Source organism: Saccopteryx leptura, chromosome 1, assembly GCF_036850995.1.
Source record: "Saccopteryx leptura isolate mSacLep1 chromosome 1, mSacLep1_pri_phased_curated, whole genome shotgun sequence".
Classification (NCBI taxonomy): Eukaryota; Metazoa; Chordata; class Mammalia; order Chiroptera; family Emballonuridae; genus Saccopteryx; species Saccopteryx leptura.
The window spans coordinates 354353791-354375790 of record NC_089503.1 but is presented as its reverse complement, the minus strand read 5'-3'; the positions used below and the strand labels follow the sequence as shown (position 1 = coordinate 354375790).

The 22000-nt window shown below is 38.8% G+C and overlaps 1 protein-coding gene across 1 annotated transcript in view; it reads right to left on the bottom strand.

The window, feature by feature from the left end:
* COL9A1 (collagen type IX alpha 1 chain) overlaps positions 1-20297 on the bottom strand; it is a 98448-nt gene extending 78151 nt beyond the window's left edge. The window contains exons 1-6 of the mRNA XM_066360291.1: positions 20217-20297; positions 17730-18022; positions 16475-16551; positions 15235-15312; positions 14908-15040; positions 7253-7649 (exon numbers count right to left, since the gene is read on the bottom strand). Of these exons, the coding sequence (XP_066216388.1) occupies positions 7253-7649; positions 14908-15040; positions 15235-15312; positions 16475-16551; positions 17730-18022; positions 20217-20297 (1059 nt within the window). The remainder of the gene's footprint in view (positions 1-7252; positions 7650-14907; positions 15041-15234; positions 15313-16474; positions 16552-17729; positions 18023-20216) is intronic.
* Between the last annotated feature and the right edge of the window lie 1703 nt (positions 20298-22000).

Below are 22000 nucleotides of genomic sequence, written 5' to 3'. Positions count from 1 at the left end.
GTGGTCACAAATGCTGCGGCGGAAAATAAAGCAAGAAATTGTTGTGCCTGGAGAGAGGTCTTCATTGAGAAGAAAATTTTTAGCAAAAAACCTGAAACACTTACAAGAATTAGCATGTGGATATCTGGGAAAGGAAAATTCAAGAAAGAGAGAACATGGAGGGACAAGAGTCTTTCCCATCTCAGTAAATGACACCTCTGTATTTGTAATTAGTCATGTCAAATAACATTGGTGACACCCTTGATTCTGCTTTCTCTCTTACATTTCAAATCCTGGTTTTTTTATCTTTAAAATATATCAGCATCTGACCAAGGTGCACCACATCCACAATTCCCACCTTCTTCCAAACCAAGATCTCCTTTGTCTGAATTACTGCAATAGCCTCTTAAGGTATTCTCTTAAGGTTGTCCCAAATATTCTTTACTTCTCTCCTCCTCCGGTGTATTCTCAAACAGTAACCAAAAAGATGCTTTCCATAAATGAGAACATATTGATTATCTACCCAACACCATCTGATAGCTTCCCATCTTACACAGCAGGATATCCAAAATGCTAATACAATGTCCCCATCCTCACTTTATAATGTTACCCCGCTGCCTACTTCTCTCAGCCTCATTCCAGCCACACTGGTCTTGATGTGTCCTCAAACATAGCAGACATCACCAACCCCAGTCTCCTGTCCCTCCATGTTCTCTCTTTCTTGAAATTTTCTTTCCCAGATATCCACACGCTAATTCTTGTAAGTGTTTCAGGTTTTTGCTAAAAATTTTCTTCTCAATGAAACCTCTCTCCAGGCACAACAACTTCTTGCTTTATTTTCCGCCACAGCATTTATGACCACCTGGTATAACGTACATTTACTCATTTATCCATAATGTCCATTTCCTCTCCCCAGAATGAAGGTAAGCTCCATCCAATCTATAATTTCTGTCTATAACTGAGCAGGTATTTAAGAGTTGTTTAATGTTAACAAATGAATGCATAGAGATGCTTAAGAGATATAGTAAAGAAAGAATTAATACTACTTTTTTTGGCTTTGATTACAAGTTGGAGCAAGTCCCCTTCCCTGCTGGGTTTCAGTTTCTTCACCTGTGAACCGAGAGTTTTGGACTTAGTTTCCTCGAGCTTTGAAAGCCCATGAGTTACTGACAACATGTTGTAACCGCAACCACTCACCATACAGAAATTAACAGGAAGAGAAGGAGGCTGCCACTGAATTAACCTCTGGCCTTATAGCCACGCAGTCCATCTAACAAAGATTTCTTTATGCTCTTGGCCCATACACGTCTTAATTGAAAACCTGATTGCATTGATTTTTTTTTTATTGCAACAATATGGGCACAGCAGGGGCCACAAAAAATTTTCACTGTTTTAAAATTTCCATTAAAAGCAAGTTTGACCATCATTTCATTTTTATTCTGGTTATCCATAGTATTCTGCTTATCCATAGTATTCTGCTTATCCATAGTATTCTGGTTATCCATAGTATTCTGGTTATCCATAGTATTCTGCTTATCCATAGTATTCTGGTTATCCATAGTATTCTGCTTATCCATAGTATTCTGGTTACCCATAGTATTCTGGTTACCCATAGTATTCTGGTTACCCATAGTCCCTTCCCCCAGTCAGGGCTCCTGCTCTGTTAGTGTCTCCTTTCCTGCCTGCATTTCCTTTCATTGCCACCTAGTGGGAAATCCAGCTGGTGTCCCTACGGTCTACAGCTCAAGAGGCTGCGTTTCACCTCCAAGAAAATTGCTTTGACTGCCAGCATTCAAAAATATTTCAATCAAGTCCCACCAAAGTGTTTTTAAAACTATTTTTCTATGAATACGTTCAGATAGCATTACCATTTCTTCTGTATTTATTTATCACCTCCAAGTGACAGAGTGTTTGTAAAAGGTGCACTTGTCTAAAACAATTTTCTACGTCAAATGAATAGTTTTAAAACTATGCATAGGATAGATATTACACATTACTTAAATCACTAAAAACGTACTTTCTTATAACATTTCTTAAATACCAGAAACAATATTAATCACAACCTCCTAACTGATTTTCCCATATTGTCAACTATGACACACCATTTTTTCCATTTGAAGGCTAGTATGATTTAATTCTGTGGAGTAGAGAAAAGTACAGAGAGCTCCTCCAATCATAGTTTTTCTGGTTCTTTCTATTTACTCTTGTATTTCTTCTGAATTTAACAAAAAAAAATAATATAGAGCTATCCATTTGAAATATACCTTTAAAAGCATTATTTCTGTCTGATTAATCCTGTTCCACATTCATTTGGAACGTGCACAGGGAAAAGGACAAAGGTTTGAGTCATAAATTTGTAAAGCCGCATCAACTTTTATCCTCCCTCAAACAAGCCCAGATCCCTAGTGCAATCCCTGCAAAGGGGAAAAGGCTAACTTTGTTTTCTAATAGAGCTGTACAGAATCACTCTCCTAGGCAATCATGCTGACAACAAACAATAAAGAACCTGTCACAAAATAGCATGTTTTTATGATATGCTGCCAGGAAACTGAGCTTTGCGGGGGGATAAATAGCACCATCCTAAAATATGGGCACAAAGGAGAATAGAGAACATGGGATTTATTGCTGTAAAATCAAACTAACAATGCATTACAGCAGTACATTGGGAAAAAATATAAAATGCTCCAAAGCCACTAAATAACCATGAACCATGAGAAGGTGTTGGAGTTGGAGACCACGTGAGCAACTATATTGCAAGCCTTACGGAAACCTCCTGAACTTGGTTTCCTTTTCCAATTTAGAAAAGGAAAAGACACAAAAGATAGAATAGATAGGGGAAAAATCACAAACAAGTACAATATCAACGAGTCCTTTAGCATTGACACTCCGTCAAATGTTGTTTTCAACTGCCTTTTTTATTAAGTAGTTCTTCCGCCTACCACTTGATATCTGTAAATGCCTTCAGAAGGGATGTTTGCTTTTGATTTACTTAAAAAAACAAAAGCAACTGCTGATCCTGAAAAAAAGTATTCAGTTCATGGATAGTGTCAAAGATTAATAGGAATCTATTTTCATGAAGAAAAATTGGAAAGTACCTTGTTCTCTGATGTTTTCATGCCATTGGGACATTTCATTATAATTTAAAATTTCTCACACAGTAATATTGAATATTTTCTGTCTCTAAATTGAGAAAAGGGTGCCTTTTTGTTATACTTCTTCTACCTCCCAGAATATGTGGATACCACTACTCATCATTCTTTCAAGAGACATGTATTCACTTAATCTTCAGTAATTGTCAGAGACATCAGTTTTGGCCAAATTGGTAAGATCATAGGATATAAAATAAAAACAAGGCATAAAAATAACTTGTGGGCAGTGGGCTTTGTCTAGGGACAAGTAGGACTGTTTGACTACTGTTAGACTACAAAGGTGAAAAGCAGTGCAGGAATACTAATAAAGATTAAAAAGGAAAGAATTGATATATATGGCAATTCCCAAATAAGAGTCCCTTTGCTTAGAATCCTGGACCTTTCCTTCTCTTGGCTGACTCTCACTCATCCCCAGGTTTCCTCTGAGACATCGTATCTTTTAGGAAACATCTTGGCTTCCCTCTCACACTCCCGACTCTGATCTGAGTGAGATTTTCCATGTGCTTCCACTCACTGTCATGGTCCTCATGGTGTTATATTGTCATTATTCACTATTTCAACTCCCTACCCTCTACTGACTAAAAAATATAAGAGCTATGATTAACTTAACTTTGTTTACCCCGTGTATAAGCACACGATGACATTCACTAAGCAAATAAACAAGTAGAATTAATGTCAGAGGACATGTTTTATACTGTGAAATCTTCCTTCTTTTAAACAAAAATTGTTTGTCTTGCAAAGTAAATTCTGAAAATTCTATGCATATAGTTACATATATTTTATTTTTTATCAGAGGAAAGATAGTTGGCATAGTAGAAAATAAGTAGATTAGAAGTTTTATACCTGGAGCCCTGGCCGGTTGGCTCAGTGGTAGAGCGTCGGCCTGGCGTGCGGAAGTCTCGGGTTTGATTCCCGGCCAGGGCACACAGGAGAAGCACCCATCTGCTTCTCCACCCCTCCCCCTCTCCTTCCTCTCTGTCTCTCTCTTCCCCTCCCGCAGCCAAGGCTCCATTGGAGCAAAGATGGCCCGGGCGCTGGGGGTGGCTCCTTGGCCTCTGCCCCAGGCGCTAGAGTGGCTCTAGTCGCGGCAGAGCGACGCCCCGGAGGGGCAGAGCATCGCCCCCTGGTGGGCAGAGTGTCACCCCCCAGTGGGCTTGCCGGGTGGATCCCAGTCGGGCACATGCGGGAGTCTATCTGACTGTCTCCCCCCCGTTTCTAGCTTCGGAAAAATACAAAAAAACAAAAACAAAAAATATTGAGAAGTTTTATACCTAACGCTGTTTCTTACAAGCCAAGAAACCTGTTTGAGAGTACTTCTTCAACTGGGGAAGGGAGATGATTCTATCTGTACTTGTTAACTTATAAAAGTATTGCAAGGTTCAAATAAGTTAATGGGAATGAAAGAATTTTGAAAATATTAAATTGGTACATTACAGGTATTAAAATTTTTTTGTTGTTGTCATTGTTGTTAAAAAGTATACAGGGCCTGATGCAATGTATAAAGCGTCAACCTGGGACGCTGTACCCCAAGGTGGCCGGCTTGAGCATGGGCTAATCAGGGTTTAGTGTGGGATCACAGAAATGACCCCATGGCTACTGGCTTGAGCCCAAAGTTGCTGGCCTTAGCAAGGGGTTACTGGCTCAGCTGGAGCACCCCTGCCCCATCAAGGCACGTATTAGAAAGCAGTCAATACTTTTTTTCAGGCAGGGTGAAAGCTGAGGAATACATTTTGGTGACAAGTTTGAGTTTGGCATTTTCACTGCCGGTCCTTGAATGTACCATAAGTAAAAAAATTTTGGCCTATATCCTTGACTTATTTTAGTTGTTGTCACTACCATCACCACCATCATATCATCAAATATGGAATTTTTTAATATCCTCAATATACCAAGTCTCTTGTGTTTCCTTGTGTGGGAGTCAGAATTCAGTACACAAGAAAAAATAAACATTCAGGTTTGCTTCAAGTACTTTTAACATCAGCGATACTGACTGGCTAAAAAACCCCTCGGTGGACCAGCACCAAACGTAACCCCAGCTTCCAGGTTCTTTGCTGCATTCCTGTACTTGGAAGAATAAATACAGTAGAAGATAACTGGCCCTAACTGGTCTCCACTGTGATGTGAGACTAGACTTGTCAGAAAACCTATACTCAGTCATAAATGTATTGGCTATACTATAATAGTTTAATATATATTAGATTATACTAATATAATTAAATAACATTGTGATTTTACTGCTCTGGCAATCAGACAATTTAATAGTATGCGCATATCAAGGATTCAGAATTATAATGACTTCTAATGGTTGTCAAGGTCAATGACTCAATAGATCAATTTTACAAATACTTGATTGATACACATCAGAGTGAAGGGGTGCCCTTCGGTCTTTTCCCACTCCCTCACGGCTCAGAAATGACTTAGATATTGCAGAAGTTCAATGTTGTCTGAAAACCACTCCAGTGTTATTGCTAAGATTTTATTGCATAAAATTCAAGATGGCACAACAGTGGTCCCATTGGCTTTCTGACCCAGCCACTTGAGATGTGATAACTCATTAGTTGGAGAAATACTTTTTCAAGTGTCTACAAGCCAGAGCAGTAATGTGGCAGTTACAAATTGTTTCCTGTCCATCACAGAACATAGAAATTTCACACTACCCTTCACACTAATCACAATTCTTCCCTTGGAAATAAATCATTTGAACTATTCCATTACTGAGATGCCTGATAACCGGGTTGTTGTTTTTTTTTCCTTTGGAGAAGGGCACAGAAACAATTCAAAATCTTTGTATCACCTCTGCGACACTCCATGATATGAGTTTGGTGACTAGAATTTAACAGCTCTGAGAGAGCGAGAGAGCAAGAGAGAGAGAAAGAGAGAGATTGGCATAGTTTATTTATTGTAATTTTTTTAGTTTACCTAAAAGAACACTTGTCCTTTAAGATATATTTTTTTAAATTCCTGTCATAATATTATAAAATATCCTTTTAAAGAATTGTTCAGTGAAAGTTTACCAGTAAAAAAATGATATGATTATATGGTACTTGTTGGCACAATTATGTGTCATTATATAATTCCTTACCTTTATATCCATGAATCTCTATAACAAAAATCATGAATAGAGCTCTAAAATCCTTTACTTGTATAATACTCTATACAAGACCTACTTCTAAATAAACAAATATTTTGCCCTCTGTGCAGTTTTCCTTCTTGCTTAGCAGACATCATATGGCTTCTAACATCCTCTCCCACACTCCTGTTAGTATCCCTCATCACCACCCCCACACACATACACATGCACACATACACTCACTCAGCCACTCACTCACATTTTCACATGTGCATTTCATCCAAACCAGATAGTCTTCAGATCTTTCAACATGACCTACTTATTCTCTGCTTCTTTTTCCTTTAATGCTCTTCCTCTCAACTAAAATACACTTTCTTCTCTTTTTTTTACCAATTCAAATCCTTCTATTTCAAGGTCCATTGCTTCCAAGAAGCGTGAAATTCTTGACTAACTGAATCCACCACTCATCTTAAACTTACTTTGAATCTTCTCATTAATTATTAATGCATAATATGTACCACACTGGATTTGGTTTGTTTTAAGTCCCCTCAGAAGGATTCTGGGTAATCCAGGTGAACATGTAGCAACTTTCAAATAGACTTTAAGCTCCAAAAACCAGGAGCCATCTACTTAACTTCCTCCAATTCCCCATTCTAACTGGTACAAGCTCTTCTCAAAACAGGCACTGAGGGGTTTTTGAATAATACTTGAGTGAATAAAAAAAGATAAATAACTGACTTGTGCTGGCACAGTAGATCAAGTGTCGACCTGGAATGCTGAGATCTCTGGTTCAAAACGCTGGGCTTGCCAGGTCAAGGCACATACAAGCAATCAATGAACAACTGAAGTGAAGCAACTCTGAGTTGATACTTCCCAATCCCACCCACCCTCCTTTCTCTGTAAAATCAAGAAATAAAATCTTTAAAAAAAAAAAAAAGATGAATAACTGTTTATTGCTTAAGACATTCAGATGATTACCAAAGGTCTCTGAAGTACTGATTTTTAGCAGTCTGGTTTTGACTTAATCTGCCATAGTGTATGACTTTATACTTACGGGAACAGAAACTTGAGGATTATCTGCAAGTTTTCCCAGCACAGTAAAGCCATCGACATTGATTTGGCCTCTTGGCTTTATAGGTAAGGATTCAATCTTGTTGCAGTCAACAAAAAGAGTGGCACTGCTCCTCTCCACGCCAATCATAATCTTATGCCACTGGGAATCGAACATGGAGGGCAAATTTGAAAAGGTTGCAGATTGGAGGCTTCCATCCAGTCCCTTGTATGAAAATGCAACAGATTTTGTTTGGCCATCAATCTTCACGCCAACTTGCTCCTTCCCTGAGGAATCCTGAATCCGCCAAATGCTCCACTTCTTTTCCAGTGTGCTTCCCGTCATCCGAAAAGTCGTTAAAAAGGAGTATTCTTCAGGCAGTCCACTGGGATATAAATGCCTGAGTAAAATTTTAACACAGTAAACATAGATCTTGTTTTCTATACCCATGCATATTACCGTATTCTCTTATGCTATTTTAGATTCTAGAGCCACAGAAAAGCTACAGTGTGAGAAACCATGTACTGCTTGTTCTTTCACGACTCTCCATACAGACCATCACAGAAGTTCAATTATTCCTGTACATTAATGCTCCATCTTAAAATACACACTTAAAATAAAAACTCTCCCTCAAAACTAAGGAGAGTTTCTAATGCCGCACAATCCCAACAATATCACTATTTATACTGCCTAAAGAGCTACTGTTCAGCAATTTCCTCTCAGCCAAGAAATACATTCTTACTGAGTTCTTGGCACCATTTCTTCTGCAAATGAAAGAAGAGATCGTTTGGAATCCAAATTGGCTCTGCTGGTTTATGAGACCACTTAATTAAAGTACCTTTTAATTTTTTTTTCTTTTAATACAACACACTAGGCTTACTGCCATAATTGCTTGGGTGTTCCCCTCCACAATTATATCCCAGGCCCTTATAAGCATTTTGAGAATCAGTAACTGTTCTTTCACACCGAACAGGTTTTCCTTCTCTAGGGAGTTCAAAGTGGGATGTTAAATTAGCAGCGGTGGTTTGTCACTGGAAGTGTGACAAGGGGAAAGTAACCAGTTCTTAATTCTCTGCTCCAACCTAGTTGTTTCCCAATCTGACAACTGAGTCTGCATCATTGCTACATTCTTGCTTTAAATGGCAGCATAAGACCTTGAGTGTCCCTAACGCACCTCCAGTCTATGTGGAAACTGGGAAAGCTGCAAAAACTACCCGGTTCTTCTTCTGTTGAAACCCAACTGCTAAAGCCTGAGGACCAACACTTCAAACACAAAACAAACAAACAAACCAAAAGATCAGGACATATTAAGTGTAAACTTTGCCTTTCGAGAACTTGACGGTTTTATTCTACCTTCTTTCTTCTAAGTAGAGAAAATTTCCTAAGTAAGAAAGAAATGCTAGGAAAACTAGATGCCAGTTAATTTTGCTTGCTAAATAATCATATTTGACATTTCTGAGAACAGATATGGACCAAGACCCAAAGTCCCAAATAACTTTTCTCCAGGTCAAACTCCTGTTACATAGCCCCCTTCTTGTGAAGAGCACAGAAGAGAAAGGCTAGACTAAATAAATAAGTGGATGCTGACTTAATGTGTTATAAATTAAAATGAATAACATATAGATTTATTGAATTGACATATACATTGTTGCCAGTTACATTAAAACATATTGTTGGGGTCAAAAATTTCAAAATCAAAAAATTCCTCAATTTTAATAATGTTTAGCAATAGTGAAATTTCTCTAGCTTTACTTTGACTTTAACTATAAACCTTTGCCATCTCTTGTAATAGTAGCAAAAAATATATATATATAACTTTTTACTGAGAACATTTTTATAAACCTCCAGAACATGGGTCAACTATGTCAACAAATTTCATTGCTTTATTAGTTTTATAAAAATAATAAATATAATATGACATAATATAAATAAATATGAGAAACTTTTCATTTGAGTGTTCTTTTATCATCCAAATATTTTTCTAGCTATTATTTTCTAAAATGACTGGTTTTTATTATAATACTGAATTAATTCCTTCACCAGTATACATTCTTAAATGATTACTGGTGATGTATGCTACAATTATTTCAAAGCTTTCAATTCACTAAATACCTTTTCTGTCTGTCAAGTGTACAGGCACTTTTTAACAAGTATATTTAAAAAGATTTGGTTTGGAGCTAAAGAAGAAAACATGTCCAGAATGGAGATGTCTCCAACATCAATTTTAACTTTTCTTTTAATATTGATTCTGTTTGTCATATTTCCTTTGGACCTCAGATTTTCAGAATACACTTACTTATTCCAGGATAACTTCTAGGGAGAAACTAAGTTCCATTAGTGACAACATAATAGATCGCCTGCTGTATAAATTATAAATCTTATAGAAGTGTTCACATTTCATTTAACTGACCTCAATTTGAGTTGGAGATAAGTTTTAAAAGTTTTATTCAGTGGTGAAATTTGACAAGTATAAATTTAAATTATAAATAGATTATTTTAATATTCTTTTCACCTAATAATCTGGATTTAACCAGATCATTTTTGTTCCAAGCCAGTTAGCTCTCTTGGTTAGATCTTCATCCTGAAACACCAAGGTTATCTGTTCAATTCCCAGTCAGGACAGAAGTGACTAATGAACGCACAACTAAGTGGAACAACAAATGAATGAATGATTCTGTGTTTCTCTCTTCTTTCTGTCTCTCTAAAATCAATTAATAAATCAATAAATAATTATTTATGTTTCATTGTTGGCACTTTTTCTCTTTACATTATATGTTTGTGTACTGAAGTAACAAACACAAAAGAATTAAAATGTAGTATTTTATCAAAGGTATAATGAGTTTTGTGAAATGAATAAATAAATATTACAAGCATAGTTCCTTCAAATTCTTTTCACCTATGGATGGAATGAACATTACTATGGGCACTTAGAATACGCTGTTGAGCAGATGAGTGTTAAAAATCAGTAAGGAATGTAAATTTGTGATTTCTACATTGGGCAGCTGCCCAGCCACCCACCTTAGAGAGAACCCAGATCACAAGTGCCATTTTAACAACCAGTTCGCAGAACTCAACAAAAAATTAAGTATGGGTTCTGTTGAACTGGTGCAAACTGGCTGAATCCCATCACTGGTTTGAGGTTTTTGTAGAAGGAAGAAAAACCTGACCTGTGGTGGCGCAGTGGATAAAGCATCAACCTGGATTGCTGAGGTCGCCAGTTTGGAACCCTGGGCTTGCCTGGTCAAGGCACATATGGGAGTTAACGCTTCCTGCTCCTCCCCTTTCTCTCTCACTCTCTCTCTCTTTCTCTCTCCTCACTAAAATAAATAAATAAATTTTTTTAAAAGTAAGGAAGATAAATCCTAATGCTTTGTCCTTCTTTCTTCCTTAAAGCAATCTTCTTAAGGGTTTTTTATTTTAAAATCTATGTTATCTATTTATTTGTTTAAACATGTACTAAGCAAAACTATAGAATTTCATTAGTCTTTAGAAGGAAAAATGTATTTGATTTGATTTTAGAAGTTATGGTAACTTGCTTAAGTGACTTTTGCAAAGACATCATGAGGTTAACTAAAGGATCTCTCCCAATTTGTGCTACATTCAATCTTTCCTGCTAAGTAAGCAAAGAGATTATGTTGAAAGGAGCATAGGACATACTGTCCCCATCTACTTCTGACTTGGTTATGGAATGATAAAGACTTTTTAAAATGGGTTGTGGCTGAGGTTGCTAGAAGAACAATTCATTTACAACATGTTGTTAAACCAAGGGTATTCATCTGTCTTTCTCCATATCCATTAAGATAATACACATATTCTTGTGTGTGTGCTTGTGTGTACATATACAAATAAAATTAAGATTATCACATTATTAATATTTTAAAGTAGGCTAAGATAGTATATCAATATTATAAGAGAAGAAAAAACTTTTTGGTTTCAAATTAATAAAATATATATGTATTTGTATATACCAAAGTCCACTTAAAAGTTCTCACAAATCTAATTTATAGAATAGTCAGTCCCATTGTCTTTTTTGAACACCTGAGATTCTGTCTTGCAAATATGCCATGCACATGAAAAAGTAAACTTGACAGCATACATAATTTAAAGGAAACTGGATCTATAAATGATTTATTTCATTACGTTGCAAATCTGCACAGAGTATCTTAAAAGGAGAGCCATAGGGTTTGAATAAAAGATAAGAGGTCTTTAGACCTTGAAACAATTGTTTTGACCTTAACCCCCCCAAAAAGATAAGGACTGTATTTATTAAAGCAAACAAACATGACAAGTATGAGTTGAGAATGTGAGACTATAATGCTTAAAACAAAGAATACAAACAGCAAAAATTATTTCGTAATCTTTCAAAATAATTGAAAAGGCTAATTTGTGACTTTATCACGTTAATTCCAGATGCCGTACTCCCCTTTCCCTCTCACGAAGATCCTGCTGATAAGTTTCTTTTTTGCTCACTTGGAGCCCATATTATTCAGCATAGAAATTCCTTTTACACCAAGGCAGTCTACTCCCTGCATGGTCTGAAAGCATTCCGGTCTCTGCCTGTCTTGCCACCTGGTTTTTGAATGAGTAGGACTTGGAGAGCAGCTTAAAAAGAAAAACTTCATCAAGGAGAAAAGACTTCCACATGCACACACTCTCTTAGGGCTCTCCACTACTAATGGCAAGCTAACACCGTGTACCAGGCTCTGCTCAAGTCTTCTCCATTGATTACCATTCACTCCTCATAGCAACTCTTGACAGGGTTATTAAATTTCAAACTGGGGGAAGTGAAGCAAAGTTTGTTTAAGTAACTTGTCCAAGAATGGACTTTATGGCCTGTTTGGGACTCCATCTATCTCAGGTCTTTGGCTCTCCTCCTTCTCTCTGTATTTCTTTCTCCTGCATCCTTCTTCTACTTCCTTTATTCATATTTTAATAAGCCTTGTCAGTAAACAAGAATTTTTAGTGTTTGTGGGAGGCAGAGAGCCAAGGAGATAAAGCCTGTTAAAAAGTATTTAGTGCCTGACCAGGCAGTGGCACAGTGGATAGAAGGTCGGACTGGGATGTGGAGGACCCAGGTTCAAGACTCGAGGTCGCCAGCTTAAGCGTGGGCTCATCTGGTTTGAGCAAGGCTCACCAGCTTGAGCCCAAGGTCACTGGCTTAAACAAAGGGGTCACTCGCTCTGCTGTAGCCCTCTAGTCAAGGCACATATGGGAAAACAATCAATGGACAACTAAGGTGCCACAATGAAGAATTGATGTTTCTCATCTCTCTCCCTTCCTGTCTGTCTGTACCTATCTGTCCCTATCTGTCCCTCTCTCTGACTCTCTCTGTCTCTGCCAAAAAAAAAAAAAAATTAAAAATTTAAAAATTTAAAAAAACTATTTAGTGATAACTGGAAGCACTTAGAGAGGAACAACAAAAATTATGAGCAAGAGTTAGCAGCCCCGGCCGGTTGGCTCAGCGGTAGAGCGTCGGCCTAGCGTGTGGAGGACCTGGGTTCGATTCCCGGCCAGGGCACACAGGAGAAGCGCCCATTTGCTTCTCCACCCCTCCGCCGCGCTTTCCTCTCTGTCTCTCTCTTCCCCTCCCGCAGCCAAGGCTCCATTGGAGCAAAGATGGCCCAGGCGCTGGGGATGGCTCTGTGGCCTCTGCCTCAGGAGCTGGAGTGGCTCTGGTCGCAACATGGCGACGCCCAGGATGGGCAGAGCATCGCCCCCTGGTGGACAGAGCGTTGCCCCATGGTGGGCGTGCCGGGTGGATCCCGGTCGGGCGCATGCGGGAGTCTGTCTGACTGTCTCTCCCTGTTTCCAGCTTCAGAAAAATGAAAAAAAAAGAGTTAGCAGTCATTGTGACCTTTGGTTTCTAAATTTAAGTCAATGACACTTCAGCTTGTACCTTTAATTGTAGAAGAGAAAATTAAATCAGCATTGGGAGTCTTGTGTTATGTTTAATTACTTTATAAAGAAAGAAAAAAAATGCCTGACCAGTTTGGTGGTGCAGTGGATAGAGTGTGGCCTGGGATGTGAGGACCCAGGTTCAAAACCCCTAGGTTGCTGGCTTGAGCACAGGGCTCACCAGCTTGAGCATGGGGTTACCAGTTTGCGCGTGGGGTCACCGGTTTGAGTGTGGAATCATAGACATGACTCCAAGGTCACTGGTTTGAGCCCAAAGGTTGCTGGCTTGAAGTCCAAGGTCACTAACTTGAGCAAAGGGACACTAACTATGCTGGATTCCCCAATCTCCAATCAAGGCACATATAAGAAAGCAATCAATGAAAAACTAAGGTGCCACAACTATGAGTTGATGCTTCTGACCTCTTTCCCTTCTTGTCTTTCTGTCCTTCTCTGTCTGTTTGTCTCTCTCTCCTGCTTGCTTAATAATTTTAAAAAGTTATTAAAGTGTATTTAAAGGCACAACTACCACTGCTGTGCATGAAAAGAAAATATAAGCAAAAAAAGTTAATAGCTGTTATTATGCATTTACTCTTTCCAAAAGTGAATGGTTTCCAGGGTCAGTATCAAATAATGGTTAGAAGAACAGCCTCTGAAGCCCTTCTGCCTGGATGGTGATCCTCCAGCCCCTCCCAACCCTGGGACCTTACGCAAGTAACTTAAACTTTTGACTTCAGTTTCCTTCACCATAAGACATGAATAATAATATCCTAACCACAGGATTTAATGTTAATTAAGAAATTTATTTAAATAACTTATACAGTGCACTATTATTGTTTTATAACTATCGTATGTTCAAAATGTAAATTTCTATCTGCAATCTAGCACTATAACAGAATATTCTAAGTTGACCAAAGTTTTCATTATTATAAACAGCTAGAGTTTCTATAATATTATTTTCTGTTCTAATTCATTATTATTTACCTTTATACTTTAATTTCTATGTAAGCCCCCATTTTCTTGTTCATCTACCAAAGAAATCTTAATTCTTTTTTTTTTTTTTTTTTTTTTTTGCGGTGCACTAAGACATAATCATAATAATCACATATAAGGTATAAGGTGACATAAAGCTGAAAGCCATATAGCTCATCTATAATGGTGGTATGACTCAGCACTTACACATACACAAACACACTTCAGTAATGAATGATTTAAAGGACAAAAATGTTCCAGAGAAAGGGATAAATGAAATGGAGGGTTTTTATTATTATTATCACTACCATTGTTGCTGTTACCATTGTTTTAATTTTGCTTTTCTTTGGTTCCTGCCAGAAGCCAAGCACTGGATGTGTGGTTCCATTTCAGCACCAGGACATTTGAACAGCACCGTTGTGCATCCTCTAACCACTCTGGTTCCTAAATTTATGCTTAAACCCTGGCACTTTTCACAGAGGGTCCTTTCAGTCAAAACCAGACAAATTACAGAAAAACAGAGAGTAGACTAATAAAAACATGCCCCGAATCAATGTATAATAGTCTCAGTGATTTTTCCCGCCCTGGAATGGGAAGTAAATTACATGCTGAAAACATGAAGAACATTCATATGCTCAGGCACTAAATAGGTAAGTAAATACATTTCTTCATCTGTAAATAAAATCATGATTCAAGAAACACTGAGCATCAGACGATTCTCTAACACTGGATAGCTTCTCATTTTTTAAAATGCACTAGAGGCAGTTAATTAGATTTATAAAATTTTATATTACCTGGTAGGAATCCTGAAGTCCACATTATTTCCCAGTTTGTATGCCACTTGCAATGCAGTCGATCCCACCACCCTTTGGATAGCTCTTCTGGATGCTGCTCTATCCACCTGGAACTGAGAGATCAAGTCAAACCCTACCGAAAGGGAACACAAAATAAAAAAATCCACATTGAGATTGGTTTCATTCCTTTCCAAAACCTACCCAAGTAAAAGAATATGTCAGATATGTTTGTAGAAAGCATGTATTTTCTTTTTTTTATTTAGAAGTTAAACTTAATTTTATTAAATTAAATTAATTTAATTTTCAATACGGCACATGGCTACTCGCCTGGTAAATCATCTTGGCCGATCCTGACTTTGGGACAGAGTTCATTTTCACCATTAGCAATTGAATTGACAGGAAACCCTGCAAGAGAGAACGCATGTCATCCCATCTCTTCTCTTACAGAGATCATGAGGAATAGATCAATAATAATAAGAGCTGAACAATTATTTAAAGCACTATATTATACCAAACAGCTTGCTTATAAGTAGTGTATGTGGCTTTAACTCTATGATTGTAATTCATTTATTTCGACTCATCTTGGAAGGGAGCCAAGATGCAAAGGTGTTTTAATCATTTGTGCTTGGAAAATGTTCCTTTGGGGGAAGTTAGGAATTTGTTCCTTTTAGAACTGGAGCTGCACAACATTCTGAATGGTGCAGTGTCAGAAGCCTGTTTAGAAAACATTTGGTGGTTTGGGCTAGAAAGTATTCCTTAAACGCCACAAATTTTAAAATTCCTAAAAGAATCCAGAGCATCCCTGATCCGGCTCTGGAGTGGGGAGTGCTCAGGAATCTTTGTGAAATACAGGAGACATTTGGTGGAGCCTCAGATTGACTACCCCTAAATAAAAGATAGAGAACATATTATTTAATTTCATAAGCTCATTCTAAGAAATCAAATAAGGGTAACAACTGGACCATTGTTAGTATCCTAAAATGGGGAGGAGTAATGAGAAGAAAATGAAAAGAACCACAAGCTCAATTTGTTGAGGAATCCTAAATGAAACGAGGTGCTCCTTACACAAGTGGAAGGTTGTAGGGAAGGAGTGTTTTTACACCACCACAGAAGGCCTCTGGTAACTGAACCGCCCTTATGCCTGGCTGAGACTCGCCTGACGGCAAAGACTTCCTAGACTTCAGAAAAAAGCCTTTTACAGTTATAAAACTCGGGCCCAGACATCCTGGTACATCAAACAAATACCCCCAACCCCAGATTAACGGCTCCTATATATCCATCCATCCATTTATATATCCATCCAACATTAGCATCACCATCTGCACCGGGTAGACACTGTGCGAGGCACAGGCTGGCTCTCCTGCCAGCTTTGATCACAATCAGGACTTCTGTTTATACCCATCACTGACCACGAAGAAGCAGCCATGGAGTACTCATGGTCAAAGCAGGATTGCAGAGAGGGTCTGAAGGACCACGGGCACCTCACTCAGTCCTCACTCAGTCACAGCCCTGCCTGACTCCTCTGGGAACAAGTGATATTTCAAAACCTAGAAACTGTGGCGCTTACTTGGGCGACGCTTGAGAACAGTTGCAGATGCCCAGGGTCCCAGAAAACTGCATACAAAGAAGAAAACTAGAATTTTCCTGAAAAGGAGAGAAGAAAATGACTCAAACAAGAATCCCTCTGCATGGGGACCACTTTAGTATTTTTAAAGGTGGTAAAAACCTAATTGCTGTAGGTGGGAAAATCTCACCATAGCTTATGTTTTTCATTTTAACTTTGAAATCTTATTCAGAGATTTAATGAAATCTCATGTTTTCAGCTCCTACTTTAAAACAATTAAGTGGTTGTTTTTTATCTGTTTCCATTTCTATCTATTCCACTTTTTCTTTTTTATTTTATTTATTGATTTTTAGAGAGAGGGGATAGAAAGGGGACGAAGGGCAGGGAGAGAAATAAGAAGCATCAACTCGTAGTAGTTGCTTCCCATATGTGCCTTGACCGAGGATGCTCAGAGATTTGAACTGGCAACCTCAATGTTCCAGGTCAACACTGTATCTACTGTGCCACCACAGGTCAGCTTATTCCACTTTTTCTGCACCTTAGTTTTCCTCAGTGGTGGAATTCAGCCGGTTCTTACCAGTTCAACAGAACTGATAGCTAACTTTTGTTGAGTTTGGCAAACTGGTTATTAAAATGGCACCTGTAATCAGGGTTCTCTCTAAGGTGGGTGCCTGGACAAGCCACTCAATGTGGAAATCACAAACTTACATTCATTACTCTTTTTTAACGTTCATCTATGCAACAGCATGTTCTAAGTGTCTATAGTAATGTTCATTCCATCCATAGGTGAAAAAGAAATGCAAGTGAGGACGCCAATCAAGAAGCAATGTGGAAAGATCTTAAATAATGGTTTTATTGTTGTTGTCAGGTATTATTTAATATTTTTTCAATAATATTGTAGAACTTTTTCTCATAACATAATCTAGTTTTGTGTAGCTCTTTTATTGTGCTTATTTAAGTATCAAATGCATGAAATATTAAACTACCTTTTGAAATATTGGGTTTTTTATACTTAAAACGGTCATTAGGGCAGAGAACTGGTTGTTATTTCCTGCCTCTCCACTGTGGTGGCTGTCTCCCTCTTTCTCTGCCTCTCTCTTACGTCTCTCATGCTTGTCTCTCCCTGTCTCTGTCCCTGTCTGTCTCCCCTCATCTCTTCTTTCACCTCCTCTCATCTTATCACCACTGCACAAACACAGACCCTTGTTAGGGCCCCCAGGCCATCTCCCCAGCACACTCTCCAGAGTCGAGGTCTTACCCGAAAGTCTTCATTCTCTCAGTTGGGTTTCTGTTGCTGCCAATAGTCCCAATGCAGAAGGGGTTGTAGGGGAGTCCGTGCTCCCCAAAGACCCCTTCACTGTCACCCCAGGACTGATGAGCTCTGGACCCAGCCTCAGTTCCTCCTGCCCCTGTGAGGGCTAAAAGCAAAGAAACTGAACCAGAGGCACCTGGTGACACTTTAAACCACGGCAGTAGAAAGGGGCGGGGAAAGCTGGCCCCGTACGCCCACGCCGAGCCAGGGGGGGTGTCCCCAAAGCTAACAAGGATACACTGAAGGAGGGATTAGCAAGGAAAAGTTTGTCGAAAAGAAAAAAAAAAAAATCAGGATGTGGAGAAAGTCACTAAAACCCCCAGCAAGCTGCTCTAGGAGTACAGTGGAAGCCTTTAGAAGTGCTATATGAGTACAGTGAAGCTTTGAGGGCTGAGGTGAAGAGGGGCGCAGGAGAGGCGGAGATGTGGGACCTCCCGGAGCCTGTCCAGCCTCGGTCTGAATCGCCGTTTGTTCTGAGCTTTACTAGTTCTATATCCTGGGGCAAGTTAGTTAATCTGTCTGTCATACACTTTGCCTTAATTGAAAAATGGGTTGAAAGTAGTCACCTAAAATAATTGTCTTGAGAATTAAGCAAGATAGCAAAACAGAAAACCTAATGCAATGCTCACCTCTGGAGAACAATCACATTCCTCGTCTTATGGTCACTACAGCTAGCACCTTACTACTTGCTCCTCTGTTGAACATGCCTGAAGCCTAATGACATTTAATTCTCAAAACACTATAACAGGGGTCCCCAAACTTTTTACACAGGGGGCCAGTTCACTGTCCCTCAGACCGTTGGAGGGCCAGACTATAAAAAAAACTATGAACAAATCCCTATGCACACTGCACATATCTTATTTTAAAGTAAAAAAAAACAAAACAAATACAATATTTAAAATAAAGAACAAGTAAATTTAAATCAACAAACTGATCAGTATTTCAATGGGAACTATGGGCCTGCTTTTGGCTAATGAGATAGTCAATGTGTTCCTCTCAATGACCACCAATGAAAGAGGTGCTCCTTCCAGAAGTGCGACGGGGGCTGGATAAATGGCCTCAGGGGACCGAATGCAGCCCGCGGGCCATAGTTTGGGGACCCCTGCACTATAAGGTAAGGCTAAAATGATTCCTAATCTTGCCCTGCCTGGATAGCTCAGTTGGTTGGAGCATCCTCCTAAGTGCAAAGGTTGGTGGTTCAATTCCCAGTCAGGGCACATATAGAAACAGATTGATGTTCTTCTCTGTCTCTCTCTCTCTCTCCCTGAAATTAAAAAATTAAAAATGAATAAATAAAACGATTACTAATCTAGAGATGAGAAAACTGGGGCATAGAAAATGAAGTAACTTGTAACTTGTCCAAAGTTACCAGCTAATTATGTAATACACATTAGCTCCCGCTTCTTCATGACTGGAAATTTTGACATATGTGACATCAAGTTCCCTAGTTCCTTTTTCTTCTTAAACTCTGTAATTAACCAGAGCTGAGCAGAATATCTTTAGAAATAAACAGTATGTTATTCTCAATAAATAAGTTGAGAGCAAGTTACAAGGAGCACAGAGCTGTAGAGAGAGATTTTGTCAGGACCATGTCACATATACCCACTCTCTCTCCAGAACCTGAGCACAGAGTGGGAGAGACAGAGACAGAGAGAGACAGAGACAGAGAGGCAGAGACAGAGAGAGACCGTATGCCCACTCACTTAGGATGACCTGCTTCAGGCTCCACCTTAGGGGGACATGAGTCTCCTGTCCAAAAACAGGAGCATTTAGGATCAGAAGAGCCAATTATCTTGATAAGTTGTGGTAGCTAGAATAAAGTAGTTTTGGTTCCTTGAAATTTCTTTAATTTTTAAATTAATTTAATTTAAAAATAAATAAATTTAACAATTTTAATTTTTATAAATGTATTTCTTTTTCTTTTTTTTCTTTTTCTTTTTTTTTTTGTATTTTTCTGAAGCTGGAAATGGGGAGAGACAGCCAGACAGACTCCCGCATGCGCCCGACCGGGATCTGCCCGGCACGCCCACCAGGGGCGACGCTCTGCCCACCAGGGGGCGATGCTCTGCCCCTCCAGGGCGTCGCTCTGCCGCAACCAGAGCCACTCTAGCGCCTGGGGCAGAGGCCAAGGAGCCATCCCCAGCGCCAGGGCCATCTTTGCTCCAATGGAGCCTTGGCTGCGGGAGGGGAAGAGAGAGACAGAGAGGAAGAAGGGGGGGGGGTGGAGAAGCAAATGGGCGCTTCTCCTATGTGCCCTGGCCGGGAATCGAACCCGGGTCCCCCGCACACCAGGCCGACGCTCTACCGCTGAGCCAACTGGCCAGGGCTAAATGTATTTCATTTTAATAATTGCATATTAAATAAATTTGTTTCTTCTTTTGTTGTTGTTTCTTTTTAAACTTTTTATTTCCTCTTCTTCCTCCCTGAGCTCACTGGAGAGTTTTCCTTAATAAACTGTGAACTTGGCAAACGTGATCGTCCATACCATTTGTTCACCATTCCTTTGCTAGTCATGCACTACGGTGTTGGAGTCCTGTCTTCACCTGGCATGGGCCATCTAGTTCCTCACACCATCTGGGGTTGTCTGCAAGCCCTGTCATTCTTCTTCCAGCTGTCCAAATTATGATTCACTAAGGAAGCCATTTTGGCTGAGTCACAGAGTTATAAATGGTCATAGCCTAGCTTATTCTTGTAAGTCGACAAGGGCTTACTTAAATGGAGCAGTTTATTAATCCAAAGAACCGAATCTCTAAGGGGAGGGCTTCATTGGAGAAATTGTGCAGCTGGGTCCTTCCTGGTATCCTAAAATCACATACAATAAGCCAGCTGTAGATCCACAGAAAAAAAAGGGCATTTTCCAAAAGGCCTTCTCTACTGAAGTTCTTTATTTACAATGCAGATCCTCTAACATTATTCCCTGTGGGAAAAAGAGAGATTTCCCTATATAATTGAGTGTTTGAGAAATCCTTTTGCTAAGTGTTTTAAAGAGCTTACCTCTGGTTTTAGCCTCTCTCACTTTAAAGAATCTTCTATAGCTAGCATCTGAAGGAAAGTGAGGGGGGTCCTTTTAATAAAAGATAATAGTAGAGAAGAAAATAGGTTTGCTAGTAAGTGGTTTGGCTTCTTTCAAGCTTGTGAATTTTATTTAAGATGGTGAAGAGCAAACAATACTATTAAGAAAGAATGTAAATCCAGAGAAAATAAGATATTTTTATCCCATATATGCACACATTTATACACATAAATTTTATTTATATATATATATATATATTGAAGAAAAATACTGTATCCTTCTACCTACATTTTCTATGAATCATATTGCCTAACATGACATTAGAATCTCAGAGAGAACTGTGCAAACCCCATACTATCCTGGTCTGGGTCGAGTTGTTCCCTAAAATCATAGGAACACTGTACCTAACAGTGTACCTAACAGTTCTCTTCTTGAAAAACCGTGTGGAAATAAAATCTGGTCAATCATATCAGATTGTAAATGCACTAAGACAGCTTGATATTTAAAATGATTCATGTTGTAAATAGAAGTATTTTATACAGAATAATTATGTTTTCATCTGTCTTTACTCCCCCCACCCCTCCACACACACTGCTCTACACAACCTACATACACACTAATCAATGGTGGGATTCAAATAATTGTAACAACTGGTTCTCTGCCCTAGTGACCGTTTTAAGTATAAAAAAATGATATCCCGAAAGTTAGTTTATTTCATGCATTTAATACTTAAATAAAAACAATAAAAGAGGTACACAAAACTAGATTGTTATAAGAGTTTTAAAATATTAATGAAAATATATGAAATAATACCTGACAAAAACCAATAAAACTGTTATTTAAGATATTTTCATATCACTTCTTGCTTGGCATCCTCACTTGCAATTTTTTTCACCTATGAGCGGCATAAACACCAACCACTATGGGCACTTAGAATACACTGTTGCGTAGATGAATGTTAAAAAAAGAGTAAGGAATATAAATTTGTGATTTTCACATTGGGCGGCCGCCCAGGCGCCCACCATAGAGAGAACCCTGATTACAAGTGCCATTTTAACAACCAGTTCACTGAACTCAACAAAAAAATTAGGTATCGGTTCTGCTGAACCGGTACAAAATGGCTGAATCCCACCACTGACAATAATCTTTATAAATCCAGAATTTTATTTACTTACAGTTTAAATCAGCGAACATCATCACAATT